This window comes from Dioscorea cayenensis, chromosome 13 (genome assembly GCF_009730915.1).
Source record: "Dioscorea cayenensis subsp. rotundata cultivar TDr96_F1 chromosome 13, TDr96_F1_v2_PseudoChromosome.rev07_lg8_w22 25.fasta, whole genome shotgun sequence".
Taxonomy (NCBI): Eukaryota; Viridiplantae; Streptophyta; class Magnoliopsida; order Dioscoreales; family Dioscoreaceae; genus Dioscorea; species Dioscorea cayenensis.
This window is the reverse complement of record NC_052483.1, coordinates 2,115,240-2,130,154: the sequence shown is the minus strand read 5'-3', so window position 1 is coordinate 2,130,154 and position 14,915 is coordinate 2,115,240. Positions and strand designations below refer to the sequence as shown.

General features: G+C 33.2%; 1 protein-coding gene and 1 pseudogene across 1 annotated transcript; both read right to left on the bottom strand.

The window, feature by feature from the left end:
* Nucleotides 1–247: 247 nt before the first annotated feature.
* On the bottom strand, nucleotides 248–1,543 carry LOC120274933 (annotated as a pseudogene).
* Nucleotides 1,544–5,710: 4,167 nt separating this feature from the next.
* LOC120274439 (flavonoid 3'-monooxygenase CYP75B137-like) lies at nucleotides 5,711–7,576 on the bottom strand. Its single transcript, XM_039280975.1, has 2 exons — nucleotides 6,563–7,576; nucleotides 5,711–6,459 (listed from the first exon to the last, which is right to left on the bottom strand). The coding sequence occupies exons 1-2, from the start codon at nucleotides 7,499–7,501 to the stop codon at nucleotides 5,818–5,820; spliced, it is 1,581 nt and encodes a 526-aa protein (XP_039136909.1). The 5' UTR covers nucleotides 7,502–7,576; the 3' UTR covers nucleotides 5,711–5,817.
* Nucleotides 7,577–14,915: the final 7,339 nt, after the last annotated feature.

The following is a 14,915-nucleotide window of genomic DNA, read 5'->3' as shown; positions in this document are numbered from 1 at the left end:
AAATAATGGCAAGTGACAACCGAAGATAGGAATTGATTGATTCCAATTTTATTTTTCCATTCTTTGTATGATTGATTTGAATTCCTATTTTCCTTCTTTTCCATGTATTATTTTTTGTTGTAACAAAGTCTATAAATATAATAAGAGTTGAACTCTCTTCTCACGTTGAAAAGAGAATTCATTATTTACAAAAAATCTTGTTCATTTTCAATTTTTCTTTAAAATGTACTAATTGTTTAAAGGATAATTAAATAGCTAGTAGGTCACACGTGAGCAAGGCCTTGATGTCGGTGTCAGTGAGCTTATAATTAACAGTTTCTTCATCTTTAATATCAGCCTCCTTCAACCTTAAGAGCACACTAAGAAAATCTTTGGCTTCACCCTCACCTTCAAGTGCAATCTTAGGCTTATTCTTGTGCTCGTCTATGATTTTGGTTAAGGTGTCATCGTACCAACGGTGAAGCCTCTTCAGCTTAGAAACAAAGCCATGCACATCCAGTGCTTTGATCCATGGGATGAGATCCTCAACGTTCAAAGCATTGGAAAGCCTTAAGAATTCCTCTACTACCTTCTTAAACTCTCCAACGTCTGAGCCATTGTCCACCTCAAACACTCGTCTCCTGAACAGGGCTCTTGTTCGTGCATTGGCAGCGCAAGCATTCTGTTGGAATGGTTACTCTATACCTCTGATTAGCTGACCATTTACTTGTCAAAGATCCTGCTGAAATCCGATTGGACAACTCAAGGAATGCTGGGCTACGATTGGATGTTAATTTGTGCTTTTTATCTTTTGTCTTTTGTCTTTCTTTTAATGTTTGTGTGCTGTGTCAGGGACTGAGTCAACTTAGGAGTCTTTATATTTGAATCTTTGCATTATGTTTCAACAAGCTTCAATATAGAGTATCTTGCTTCTTAGTAATATTTGTATCTCTGTGTGAACTCTGTTTCTTTCTTTCTTTTTTTCTTCCAATTCTAACACATTCAACTCTTTCCCTACTTCCACACAGACACTAATACTAGTGTCCTTTGCTTGCACGAGCTTGAAAGCTAACAGTGACATGTACACCTCCTCTTCTCGGACGTAGCGCAGGTCGTCCAGAGCTTTAGTGGAGAAGAGATGGGTATTTGACAAGAGACGGATCATGCTCCAACGAGGGCAGTAGGGAATGAACCCCGGGGATTTATGGTCGTAGGCCATGTGCTCACCGATGGTGTTTGGTGGTCGGTTGGAAAAGTTGGCGTTGTGAGTGAGGAGGAATTGCGAAGCAATGTCGGCAGTGTTGGCAACGACGACAGTGACAGAACCCAACTGGAGCCTATAGATAGGGCAATATATAGGTTTTAATTTGGATAGGGCGTGTAGTGTTTCTTGTGGCTTAGAGCCGAGCTGAAGGAAGTTGCCGAGGATTGGCCAGCCTGTTGGGCCTGGTGGCAATGGAGCTTTGTTGGTTTGTTCTTTTTGTTAGAAATGGAGATGAAGAATGAAGATGATGAAGATAGTGGAGATGAGAAGGGTTGTAAGTAGGAGGAGAAGAGAAGCCATGGTTATGGTTTTTTGTTTCCTTGGTGACAGTCTATGTGTGCATTATATAGAGCTATCAGCTGGGTAAATTTTTCAAGTGAGTACTTAAGTTTGGCTTTATATCAGTTTGAGCACTAACTTTCAATTTGTATCAAAATGAGCACAAAGTTTTAATTTTGTTTCTCGGCGAGGGCAATTGGGGATTACGGTTATCATCGCCGAGCGTGAAAAGTCGTAAATATGATGTGGACACCCGAGAACCAACTCGACACATGTCCACATCATCAACTTATACACGTAGCCTAATTGGCTTCCACATCATCATCCCTTTTCCTTCCTCCCCTTCCTTATTTTTCATCCCTTTCAGACTTGGTTGATTATGTGGATAGTTCTTGACTTGGTTCCAAGGTGTCTACATCATATTTCCCAGCTCAACGTCCACTCGATTATAACCAAAATCTCCCCAATTGCTACGGAGAAACAAAATTAAAACTTTATGCTCGTTTTGATACAAATTGAAAGTTAGTGCTCAAACTAATATAAGACCAAACTTAGGTACTCATTAAAAAAATTTACCTGCTATCAGCTATATAATGCACACATAGCTTAGCTTATTATAGTTTACTTTTATAATCAACCCAAGCTCGTGTACGTGTGTGTCTAGATATATATATATATATATATATTGGAGTGTATCCTGCTTTGCCACTTTACCATAAAGATCATGACTCTTTTTCTGTTAAAGTGTGAGGCTTCAGGATCGGCGTCCTCTTCCTCTGATAACATCAGTTTACCTCAACAAACAAATAAATAAATAGTGTATGATGTTTTATGTTTTATATGTGAAATAAATAGTTAGACCTTTATTTAAGTAATTGTCATTTTATCTATTTTATTTGGTCATATGCATCAATAATATTTTTTAAGAATGAATTATCACTAACAACATAATTTAGTTTTTTAATAATATTATTTAATTATTAAGAACTTATTTGAATTTTATTTTATTTTATTTATTTTAGAATTTTTTCATCTTCCTAAGTTCTTTAAATAAAATAATTATATATTTTCATATTTTCAATATTATAGGTGTCAACCTACTCGATATCTTACTATAATATAAAATAAGGATAAAATTTTTTGTGATTTTGATGTGCACTCCTTTTTTATATATGAAAAAATGATCGAATATCTAAGTTTGTCAAAAGTGTTCTAAATATTCACTTAATTATCATATTTATTTAATTTTATTTTTGTGTGTTTTTTGAAAAATAAAAAATAAAGTCTCAATGTCATGATTGCAAAGAAAATGCTAAAAATATGTCTTATTTGTTTTTATTTATTATTTCTTTTTTTAAAAATTACAATTAGCAAAAATAGTAAGCAATCAAATAAATAACGTGCTAATTAATTAAATGAAAATCTTTACTCAGATTCATTTTAAAAAAAAATTTCTTAGTTGATTAATTTTCTAAAAAAATCCAATTTTTTTTATGTAATAAGGAAATTTTGGATTAGTGTTAATTTAGTATTTAGCATCTTAGTTTGGCGATAATGGCCATAATATTAGTCTTCCAAGGAAAAATATTAATTTGTATTTAATATGTAAAAAGAGAAATAATTACTTACATAAATTTATGCACGTAGGTCACGTTTGTTCTAGAATATTTATATTTCGTTTTCGGATGTCCCACAACCCACTGATAGAATTCCTTCTTTTCGGTTAACCTTTTTTATAATGTCCCACTTTCATCATACATGTTGGACAACATGTTCCACAAGTCATTGAAAAATTGCAAATTGATATTTGTTGGAATATATATATAATTTTAAAGTAAGACAAAAAAGAAAGTTGTATAAAACGGGTAAAAACCAAAAATTCTTATCAATCTCAATATCATCCATCCAAACATTTTTTTTTTTTTACTCATCTTATATTTAAATTTTATTTTAACTATTTTATCATTACTTTACTTAACATAATTTTTTTAATAAAGTAGATAAACCACAAATTTATTAAATAAAAAGAGAATACAAAGAAATACAACGAAGAAGAAACAACAAATATGAAAAATTAAAATAAAAACGGGCTAAAATCCTCATGACAGATGAGGAAAACAGCGAGCGGAACAGTACCAAAGCAAAGACGAAAAACAAGAGTAAAGAAAATAAGCTGGATCGGCGAAGGCTACCGTCTAGAGACACAGGCCTGCCCAACAACAAATAGAGTAGAACTACTCCAGATTAGTACTGTGTGCCGAATCGCAGATAAGATCTGTAGGTCTAGTGCTCAGGAAGTTGAGAGAGCACTTGATTCTCTGGGAAACCTCTGAAGTTTCCAGTTGATGAGACTCGGAATCTATTGAAAGCCAGGAGAGCAGTATATTAGCATACTTGTATAATATTGAAAAAATAGGTAAACAATTAAGGTTAAATATGCGATTGTTTTGTTCCAACCAAATATTCCAAATAATGGCTCTAGAACAGAGATCCCATAAGTTCTTAAGAGAAGAAGTTAATGAGGGGATCCAGTTGGTTCAGATATTGGATACTGAGGATGGAAAAGACTCAATATCAAGGATTTGTCTGAAAAAGGACCAAATACGCTCTGAAAATTTACAATCTAGAAAAAGGTGTTTCAATGTTTCCGAGCTATTATGACATAGAATGCATATGTCAATGGTGTTTGGATTGCAATCTTTTTTGAATAGATTATCAAGAGTAAGAATTTTGTTTTCCCTAACCAGCCAACAGAATAAAATGATTTTGCTTGGAGATTTGAGTTTTCATAAATGAGAATAAAAAATGTCTCTCTCAAAAACTTTTTTTTTTTTGAATAATAGGTGACAAGCGCCATTTTATATGAATATAAACAGTACAACAGTACTGAACAATACGGGAGCCTGATATACAGTGTATGTACAGTACAAAAATAATATAAGAATTCCGAGTGAACAGTATATAAACAGTATCGGGAACAGTACTGTCGGGGGAGAGATTTGAACATATGACCTCCCTTAACATAAAATTATTAATTTTTAATTTTTTTTAATCTCTCCAACTTTAAATTGACGCCTACTCTAATTTTAGCAACTAAAACCACAAAATTATATCCATGCATATATATACGTACATATATATACATATTAAGAGACCATTGAAAGTTATTTATATATATTATAAATATAATGAAATTTTTAAAATTTGTCCCACCGGGACTATAGGATATTTCTGAAAGAGGAGGCCGGGAATGTCAATTAGTTTCATCTTTCCAGACGGTGTCTGCCGTATGGTAATTCTTTATATATAATGGGCAAGAGAATACATGCATATATATATATATACACACACACGTTCATAATGAACCGTTCAATTGAAATCCAAATTCATGCATGTCACCAAATTCAAGCTGTTTACAGTGCGCCTAAGTTAATTACTGTAATTATGAATTCAACAGTGTCAAGTGGGATGCAGAGTAATTTTATCTGAACCATCCATTAGATGCATAATATTTCAACAAATCATAATCATTTAAATTTATTTCTATTAGACTTAGAGGAGAAGAAATAAAAAAACAAATACTCTCTCACTCGTTTTTTTCAGTCAACACAATCCTTTGGTATTGTTATTGTTCATGTTGCAATCTTTCTTCTCATCGATTAGTGTTTGACTCTCTCATCTACCTTCTCTCTTTCAGTATGAATGTCCGCAGATGATGTTTAGTTTGTATATAATAAACCTCAATATGTGTGAGTTTAAATAATTTTAAAATGATCAAACATTACAAATTCTCACTTATAAGATTTTTCAATCTAATAATTAGTTAAACATTGTAACAATTTTCTCTTAAACTGCCACTGATAATCGCCATATAAAACTTTTTTCATTATATATATATATATATATATGGATATATTATAAATTTTTAATTATTATTAAAGTTGAATCTTTAACTACTTACATAGAAAAGAAATGGGTAACCACTCTCTTAAAAAGTGGAGGTGGTTTTAATTATACTACAGTTTTATTTAATCTACTTATATCTCACTATATTTTAGTAGGCTGGCTTCTTGCCAATATATAAATTAAGTTATATAATGCACTTTAAAATTCAATAAATTTTATTAATAAATCATAAAGGAGCAAACTGCTCTACACACATATTATTATTCAAATGCAATCCTTTTATTCTGGTTCATTTATTTATTTATGTAATCTACTTGTTGCGTGGAAAATATTCGAACTTTTCCATATATGTATTTAAGCATCTCCAACAAGTCAAGAAAAACGGGAAACTAGACTTCATAGGCTTCATGGGCCAACCTTGGGATGGGCCGTGCCACCAAAGGCACACTTCTTTCTAAAGTGAGCCCAAACTCAACGTCCATGTTCAAAGTCTCAGGAGTAAGCCCATCAGGCAAAGCCCAATCAAAGCCATGCACCAAGCTGGCCACTAGCAACGTCGTCATCCTCAGCCCAAGCCGCATTCCGAGGCATATCCGGCGGCCGGCACCGAACGGTATCAGCTCGAGGTGGCTCCCCTTTAAGTCCACCTCAGCGTTCTTCCCGCCGGGAAGGAAACGGCTTGGGTCAAACTCCAGTGGACTAGACCAGACATTTGGGTCTCTGCATATGGTCCACACGTTAACCAGAAGGGTGGCCGCTTGCGGGACATGGTAGCCAGCCACTTCGCATGCCTCGGAGGCTGTGTGTGGGATCAAGAGAGGGGCCGGCGGGTGGAGCCGGAACGTCTCCTTGATGATGGCTTGCAAGACCGGGATGTTATTCAGGTCGAGCTCCGACACGAGCCTAGACCGGCCGACAATAGAATCTAACTCTTTTTGGGCAGCAGTGAGGATGTCCGGGTGCCGGATAAGCTCCACCAGCGCCCACTCCACAGTGCTTGACGTCGTGTCCGTCCCTCCAGTGAACAAGTCCTGCAAACTCATTCATTCAAATCTCTTAAGTAACAATTATATAATCATTTATTTATTTAATTAGAAACTTAGATAATTGTTTATAGGATAAGTAGTACGTCACCGTGAGCAAGGCCTTGATGTCAGTATCAGTGAGCTTATTATCAGCTACTTCATCACCATTACCACCTTTCTTTAATCCTAGGAGCATGCTAAGAAAATCTTTACCTTCACTTTCACCTCCACTTACAATTTTCGTCTTAGTCTTGTGTTCCTCCATGATTTTGGTTAAGGTGTCATCATACCAATGATGAACCTTCTTCAGTCTAGTCACAAACCCACGCACGTTCAATGCCTTGAGGAATGGGATGAAATCCTCGACGTTGAAAGCGGCGGAGAGCTTCAAGACCTCTTCTAATGCTTTCTTAAACTCTCCACCATCCGGTCCGTTCTCTTCTTCAAACACTCGTCTCTTAAACAGGGCTCTTGTTAGGGCGTTGGCAGCGCAAGCATCTACTTCTTTTCCTACTTCCACACCCACACTAGTGTTAGTGTCCTTGGTTTGCACGAACTTACAAGCTAGCAGCGCCACCTCCTCCTCTCGGACGTGGCGCAGGTCGTCGAGAGCTTTAGTGGAGAAGAGATGGGTTGTGCACAAGCGGCGGAACATGCGCCAGCGAGGACCATAAGGGACAAACGCCGGGCTTTGGTAGTTGTAAGCAAAATGCTCGGCGATGGAGTTTGGTGGCCGATTGGAGAAGTTGGCGTCGAGAGTGCGGAGGAACTGAGAGGCAACGTCAGCGGTGTTAGCGACGACGACGGTGACGGAGCCGAAGCGGAGCCGTAAGAGAGGGCCATAGGTTTTAGAGAGGGCGTGTAGTGTTTCATGTGGCTTGGTGCCGAGCTGAAGGAGGTTGCCAATGATTGGCCACCCTCTTGGCCCTGGTGGTAAAGAAAGGTGGTGAGCTTTACTCTTGTTATTCTTCTGGTTGGCAATGGAGAAGATGATGATGAAGAGAGAGGAGATGAGAATGGTGGTGATGAAGAGGAGAAGAGAAGCCATTGCTATAGCTTGTGTTTCTGCTGCCTCTCTTTCTGTGTATATATAGAATTATAGTTTAGCTTAGCATGATAGGATTTGTCAAATGCGGATCTTCACATCTGAAAGGATATAGAGAAGCAATCACAGAAACTTATAATTGACAGATATATAAACATATAATAATGAACAATCCTAAAATTCTGTCTTTACATTCAAATGGGTTAGTGTTAGGATGGCATAAGACGGTTCACATCAAATAACCTTATATCTCAGTTTAACTGTGCACCGGTTTATAGTGTTATTTATCTTACTTTTTATTTTTTTTATAGTACTCCTTATCATATGGTTTAAAATTACTATGCATGTTTATTGTTGAATTACTATTGATGAGAATGGATGATTTGTACTCCCTCTGTTCTTAAATACATGTCATTTAAGGATGTTGCAAAAAATTAAGGATATCATTAAATTATCTAAATTTTAACATAAAAAATAATCAAATTACTAAACTATCCATCTCTTGAAACTATATATTTTTATTGGGACTATAAATATTACTCTCTTCATTTATATAACTTAGAAAATTTAGGATGGATAAATTGGAAAAAAATAATAAATATTTCTTTGATATTGTAAAATGACAACTATTTTGGAATAAATTTTTTTTTTAAAAACGACATGTATTTGAAACGGAGGGGGTAGAATTCAATGATTAAAAAGACGGATGTTCATGGTATAGAATTCTACATACTTTTGTAAAAGATGAATTTTCATATTTCATCCATTCAAAAGTACATGTCTTTTAAGGATGTTGCACAATAATTACGAATAACATTAAATTTTCTAAAATTTAACATAAAAATCAACTAAAGTACTAAATTATCCCTCTCTTGAAAATATATATATTTTTTTTAACTATAAATATTACTCTTTGCATTTATATAACTTAGAAAATTGAAAATAGATAAAACTGAAAAAAAAAAATACTGTATTGTAAAACGACAACTATTTGAAATAAATTTTTTTGTTTTAAATGACTCATATTTAAGAATGGAGGGACTATATATTTAAGCAGTTGATTTGGACATTGTAACGGTTAATAAGTAAAGGCACTAATCTTTATGATGGAGATTTCTGTTCATTCTAAAAAGTCTTTCACAAGCGACTGGAGAAGCCAGTCATAATTGTGTTTCTCTCGAGATGGTGATTTAATTGGATCTATTTATATATATATATAAGTAGTCAGAGTTCAGAGAACCCACAGCTTCGTTCTGGCGGCCTATCCGGTTGGCCAATTATGAGACCCTTAATATAATATAGGCTATAGAACACATGGTCTGCTACTAATTAATTCGGGGTTGTTTATATATATAATATATATATAGTTATATATTTTTTATTATTATATTTTTACATTTTAAATTATGATTATTAATTATATGATAAGTTTATGTTCAAAAATTATTTTTATATCATGTAAATATATGGAAGAATCTCATATTAAGGATAAATATGAAACATGCAACTTCGTGATGAAGTATTTCATGAAAATCAATCATATTTTTTCATGTGTATATTTTGTAAGATATTTGCAATTTTTTTGAAAAAAATATACAATTTCTTGGGAAGACGAAACCAATTTGTCTATGAAACTATATTGGGAAAGTACCTCAATCATATTCCGTGATCTTAGTGTATATATTTGTCATATATCTATCAAGTGGTGGGAATGGAGCGCAGCATGTTGGGATTGTTGACTGTCAACCATTTGGCTTTTTGTTTTCTGACCATGACCGTGAATCTCTGATATCTCATCCTTTCACTAAGTCTCTAATATTATATGATTTTTTATGTGCTTAAGTTTGATCAATTTTGGTTGATATTATTTTAAAAAAGAGTCAGTCAACCTTCAAACGCATGCTTTCATATTTTAATCAAAGGTTAAGTTAAATAAATAAAAGAAAAAAAAATCATATATATGAATTCTTCATGTGATGAATGCATCCAACTTTGACTTTGTTCACATAGCTTGTTGGAACTGGGATTTTTCTCTTGCAAGAACTTAATTACATATAAAAATATAACACAAAATTGACTACGGTTATAAGCTTCTTCATAATGTTTCTAGTGAAATTAGCCACCAAACATCAACTTGTTTGTAATCATTAAATTCTTTCCTTAATAACAGTGGGTTGTGCTTCACCTTTGGTAAAACCCTGTGGAAGGGCCATTGCCCTCTTAAAATGAAAGCCTTCTTTTAGATGACACTCCATAACAAAATTCTTTCTCAGGCAATTTTGGCAAAGCAGAGTTGCAACCGAATCTCTTCGACCACTTGTATCCCTCTGTAACGCTGCAGAGAAAAATACTAAACATCTTTTGTTCACTTGCCCTTTCTTAATTCGGATCTGGTCCCACTTTGTGACTCTTTTTTGGGCCACTTTTCCCACGTCCCCTTTTGAAAAGCCTGAAATCTCTGGGGGATGAAATGAGCTCTTCACTGAAAACCCTTGGGCCGTCTCCTCACTCACGCCATTTGTTAGGTTATTTGGGTTAAACGCAATCAGCGCATCTTTTCTTTTACTGCTTTAGACACCTTCTCCATTATTTGTAAAATTAACCACTTCCTTATAACTTGGATTGATGCAGCCATAGACCCTGCAAGATCTTTTCTTGAGGAATCTATTCTTGCAATCAAGCGAAGCCCGGTCTTTTCGGGACCGAGGATTATGGACGCTCCTCCTCTGCCATCTCCTGTAAATGAGCCAGCTGACTCCCTACCAATAGCGCCACAGTAATTTGATCTCTTCGCCTTCACATCATTCCTTGTCTGGATGCCTTTCCTACTCGCCTGTTTTTGTTTGTCCTTACACTTATGGTGTCGGGGACTTTGTTTCCTTTCTGTTTTTTTGTTGCTTCTCTATTGTATTTGGTTCGTGCCAATTTTGGTAATGAAATAGTGGTTTATCCACTTTTAAAAAAAAATGGGATGATGATTAACTTGCTAAAATGAAAAATAAAAATGTAAATCACACTTAAATATTATTTACTTTTATAAAAAAAATAAAATAGATTAAAATAAATTAAGTTGTGAATATCATAGCCACTAAATAAAATGAAATTGTATCATTTCCATGAGTGCCACTATTAATTGTATATAAAAAACAAAAAAAACAGAAGAACAATCTTTTCCATGACCTCAGTCTACATTCAGTTATTGACTTTTTTTTATTTGGAAGCCAATTATTATTTTTCATATTATGTAAATAATCTAAAAATATATATATTGCAACATATTTAAGAAAGCTGATTAAAATTAATTAACAAAGAACATAAAGTGAACTTATTCATATTACATGATAAGAGCTATAACATGATAAGTGACATATCTCTTTGATTTGCTTTGTAATTTAAACATGATTTTTCATTTTCAATATATCTATTAAATTTTGTGATAACATGTAAGAATTAGCTAAACAGCCAATCATTGGATAACCCAATAGTATGACACAAAAGTGTTAAAGGAGAGTAAGAGTTTGAATCCTTCCCCAGCAGTATTGTTCATATATTGTTCATGCATTGTACACTCAGGTTTAATACTGTTTATCAATACTATTTACGAGTCTGGGTGTGGGTCTCTTGTGGGAGAAACAGTGATTTCACCCTTCCAGGGTTACAGGGTGGAGGAATTTTTCTAAGAGATTCATAAGGCACTATAATTGATGCACCTCTATACTTATCTGTCATTTTAACAATCTTCTAAATGGGGAGTGCTTGTCACCTATTAATAAAAAAAGAATTAGCTAAAGAATGGCTTATATACTTGAGTCATGTGTAATTACATAAATTTAAAGATACATGTATGCAAAGATTGACATAAAGGAAAAAAAAAAAAGAACATTCTTCATGCATGAAATTAAAGAATTATATCTGAGATAATATAAGAAAACTTAAACTGATCTAATTATTTGTTTGAACTTTTTATTAGATCTCATTTTTACATTATGCATGTTATTTAAAAAATTAATAACATGTTTTTGTATTCTTAGAAATACTCATGGAAAACAACAAAGAAGTATATACATGTTTGCATGTTTAGCATGTGTGTGCATATATATATATATATATATATATATATATATATATATATATATATATATATATATATATATAGGTTTTTTTATTTGCATACCCATGTAAAATCATGAATTTGCTTAAATACCTTTATAAAAATAATATTTGCTTGGATACCCTTACAAATTAATTATATTTGCTTATATGCCCATATGGTTAAGTTTACTCTTAATGGTGTTAAATCAATGGATGGAATAAAAGTAAATTACTAAAATAGGGTTTGCTTATATACCCCTCTAAATTTTTTTTTTCTTATTTTGTAGACATTATTCATTTCATTCAACAAATGACCATTATGGGTTTGTTAATATATTCATCAAATTTTTTTATAATATTTTATAGACTTTAAATTATTTAAATTATAGATAACCAATGTATTTTTTTATATACGCTTTAATTATTTTAAAAAATTATTAAAAATCATGAATATTTGAGTAAATTCATATTTTTAAGGTTTTAACAAACATTTCTAAAAAATTTTACATTAACACCATCTTAAAATAGATAAAAATTATGACATGTAACAATATATAACAAATAATTTCATACACGTACTCAAAATACAATCACATATGAAATTTATAAGAAAGAAGTCCAATAATTTTTTTTGAACATTTATCCAATATCATATCTCCTGAGAAAAATCCAGTAATCCGATAGTGTAGTGGAGGATCTAATTAGTATAGTATTCGTTGGTGTTTGGCCCGCCGACGATGAACACGATTGGGAGGTTCTTCGAGTAAGCTCCGGCGACGGCGTTGATCACGCTGAGACCTCTGATGGTGAAGGTAACGGCACATGCACAGATGCCACGGTGTCGGGTGTAGCCAGCGTTGAGATGGTCCAATAGGGTTAGGTTGAAACCTCTGCGGATGGCGTAGATGTCTCTAACGCAGATTTGAAAGAGCCGGCGAGTGAGATGATGTGGTTTGAAGGGATTGGTGAAAAGGGAACCTCAAAAGATGGCGGCTAAGTGGTTAAAAAGTTTGGGAATTTTGTTCAGATGGCTTAGGTTGGATGATGTTAAGGGTAATTAGGTAATTTTGTTAAATTGGGTTAAGTGAGAACTATGATTAATTCTATAAACCCTAATGGTGGCTAACGATAACTAACGGCAGGAATATATAAGTAAAAAGTTAGTTTTATGGGGGGTATGCAAGCAAATAGTATTTTTATAGGGGTATTTAAGTAATTTCATGGTTTTACAGGGGTATGCAAGCAATTTTCTCGTGTGTATATATATATATATATATATATATAAATTAAACACACATATACAAGCATATGTTTGGAAAGAATTAAACAATATAAGATATAATACCCGAATTGGTCTCTTTACTTTTTTTTTTGGTCCCTCTACTCAGAAATGCTCTCAACTAGTCACTATATTTTTTTAAAATGGGCACACTTAGTCTCTCTGCGCTTGAAAATGGCTCAATTAGTCCCTGTATTTTCAACAATATAGGGGCTAGGTTGGAAGAGACTAAGAGTAGATGAACTAAGTGGGTTCATTTTCAAGAGTAGATGGACTAGTTGGGAGCATTTCTGAGTGTAGGGACAAAAAAAGAATAGATAGAAAAGTAGAGAGACCAATTCGGGTATTATATCTAAAATAATATATAAGCAAAATCCCTGGATTTTATCTCTCCCCATTTAGACTTAGATGATGATTTCAAGAGTAATGTACATGTAAATCTGTTTTAAAATATAGAAACGGATATATTTCCATTCGAACCCATTTCTAAATTTGAAAAAAAAAAATATTTGAAAACAAATTTATCTATTTCTAATCCGTCTCTAAATTCTTAAGGTAGAAAAAAAAAATAACAATTTTATCTTAGCAAATCATATATAACAACTATCACAAGAAATTTGTTGAACCAAAAATATCAATAAAAGAGAGTTTCTTTAGTTCATACAGATAACAATTGTTCAAACAAATTTGTTTATTTAGGCCATCAACATCATGATCATCACTAGCTAACGTGTTTCCTAAGTGATAAATTATGAGTACTAAAGGATCTTCGCCTTGAACTGCTCCATCATGTCATGCACCTACTGCATCATCTAGTTATGGTAATCATCTCTCTCCTCCCTTGTATGATGCAAAGTCTATTGAAGCTTGTTTTATTATTATTATCTTGTAGCTGATTAAGTATAGTCTAAAGCAGTTATTTAATCTCAGTTTGTAGCTCCTTAGATGGTGTACTTGTGGCCAAGTCTCTAAGATGACTGAGGGTAGAAAGTAAACACATGGAATCTTACTCCATAAATCTAGTGTTTCTTCTCTCTTCCCCTATAGCTTGGTATAATAGATATGCTTTGTCTATAATAGGGGACTCAGTATTCGTTTTTTATGTTTGAGATACCTACTCCACAAGCTCCAAACAACGATTATGCATTAGTTAATTGGACTTGTCAAATATTGTTCTTGAGGTAATTGAATAAAATCTTATATAATTTACACAAAATCGATATTTCAAAAACACAAACAAATTACTCATCTACTTACCTTAATGGCCTAAGCTCGTGTGTCAACAAGTTTAAGTATCCTTCCTTTTATAAGTTGGCTCAGAAAGCTCATAAGGAAGAGTACCACGCCCAAGCTTATAACAATATAACAAACTGAACCAAATTATAGTTAGAGTTAGATTAAATCTTTGTAATTTAGATACATGTACGTAAAAACATAAATAAATTACTAATCTCTCCGCATGGCATATGTGAGAAATGAAACTTCTTGTGTGCAGGGATACACCAAATCTGGATCCTTTTATCTCGGTGAACAAATTTGTAGCAAATTTCAAATTTCGAACTTTAAAATCTGGAAAATTTCATGCCTCATTCTATATTTACCATGTGAAGTCAGTCACAATCATGGTCATTTTTTGTCCTTTTCTTAAAATATACTTATAGCGATCTACATGCTTATACTGTCATGCCATTTTGATAATGAAGACATCGGCTCATCCAATTAAAGTGTTTTTGTTATTTAATATAAAACAGAGTTAATATTATATATAAACATACATTTAAAAAGCTAACAAATTAATGGGAAATTAATTACCTCTAAACCTTTCTGCCTAGTAAGAAAATATTTCTATGTTTTTTATATTTCTACAACTACTTGTGTTATTTTCTATGAGTAATTCATTGCCAAAGAAACAAACATGTAAGGACAAGAAAATAGTCATACAAAAGCTAAATTAATAGCTAATGCCAACCAAATATATACTATTGCAGCACTTGGCAAGGTTATTTGAAGCATCAAATGATTGTCAGCTTCAAATATTATCATGAT

Excerpts from the sequence above, each read along its gene's own strand:
- LOC120274439 (XM_039280975.1), bottom strand. The coding sequence starts at position 7,501 with ATGGCTTCTCTTCTCCTCTTCATCACCACCATTCTCATCTCCTCTCTC. Across the intron at positions 6,460-6,562 it reads ACATCAAGGCCTTGCTCACG|GACTTGTTCACTGGAGGGAC; the intron begins GTGACGTACTAC and ends ATGAGTTTGCAG.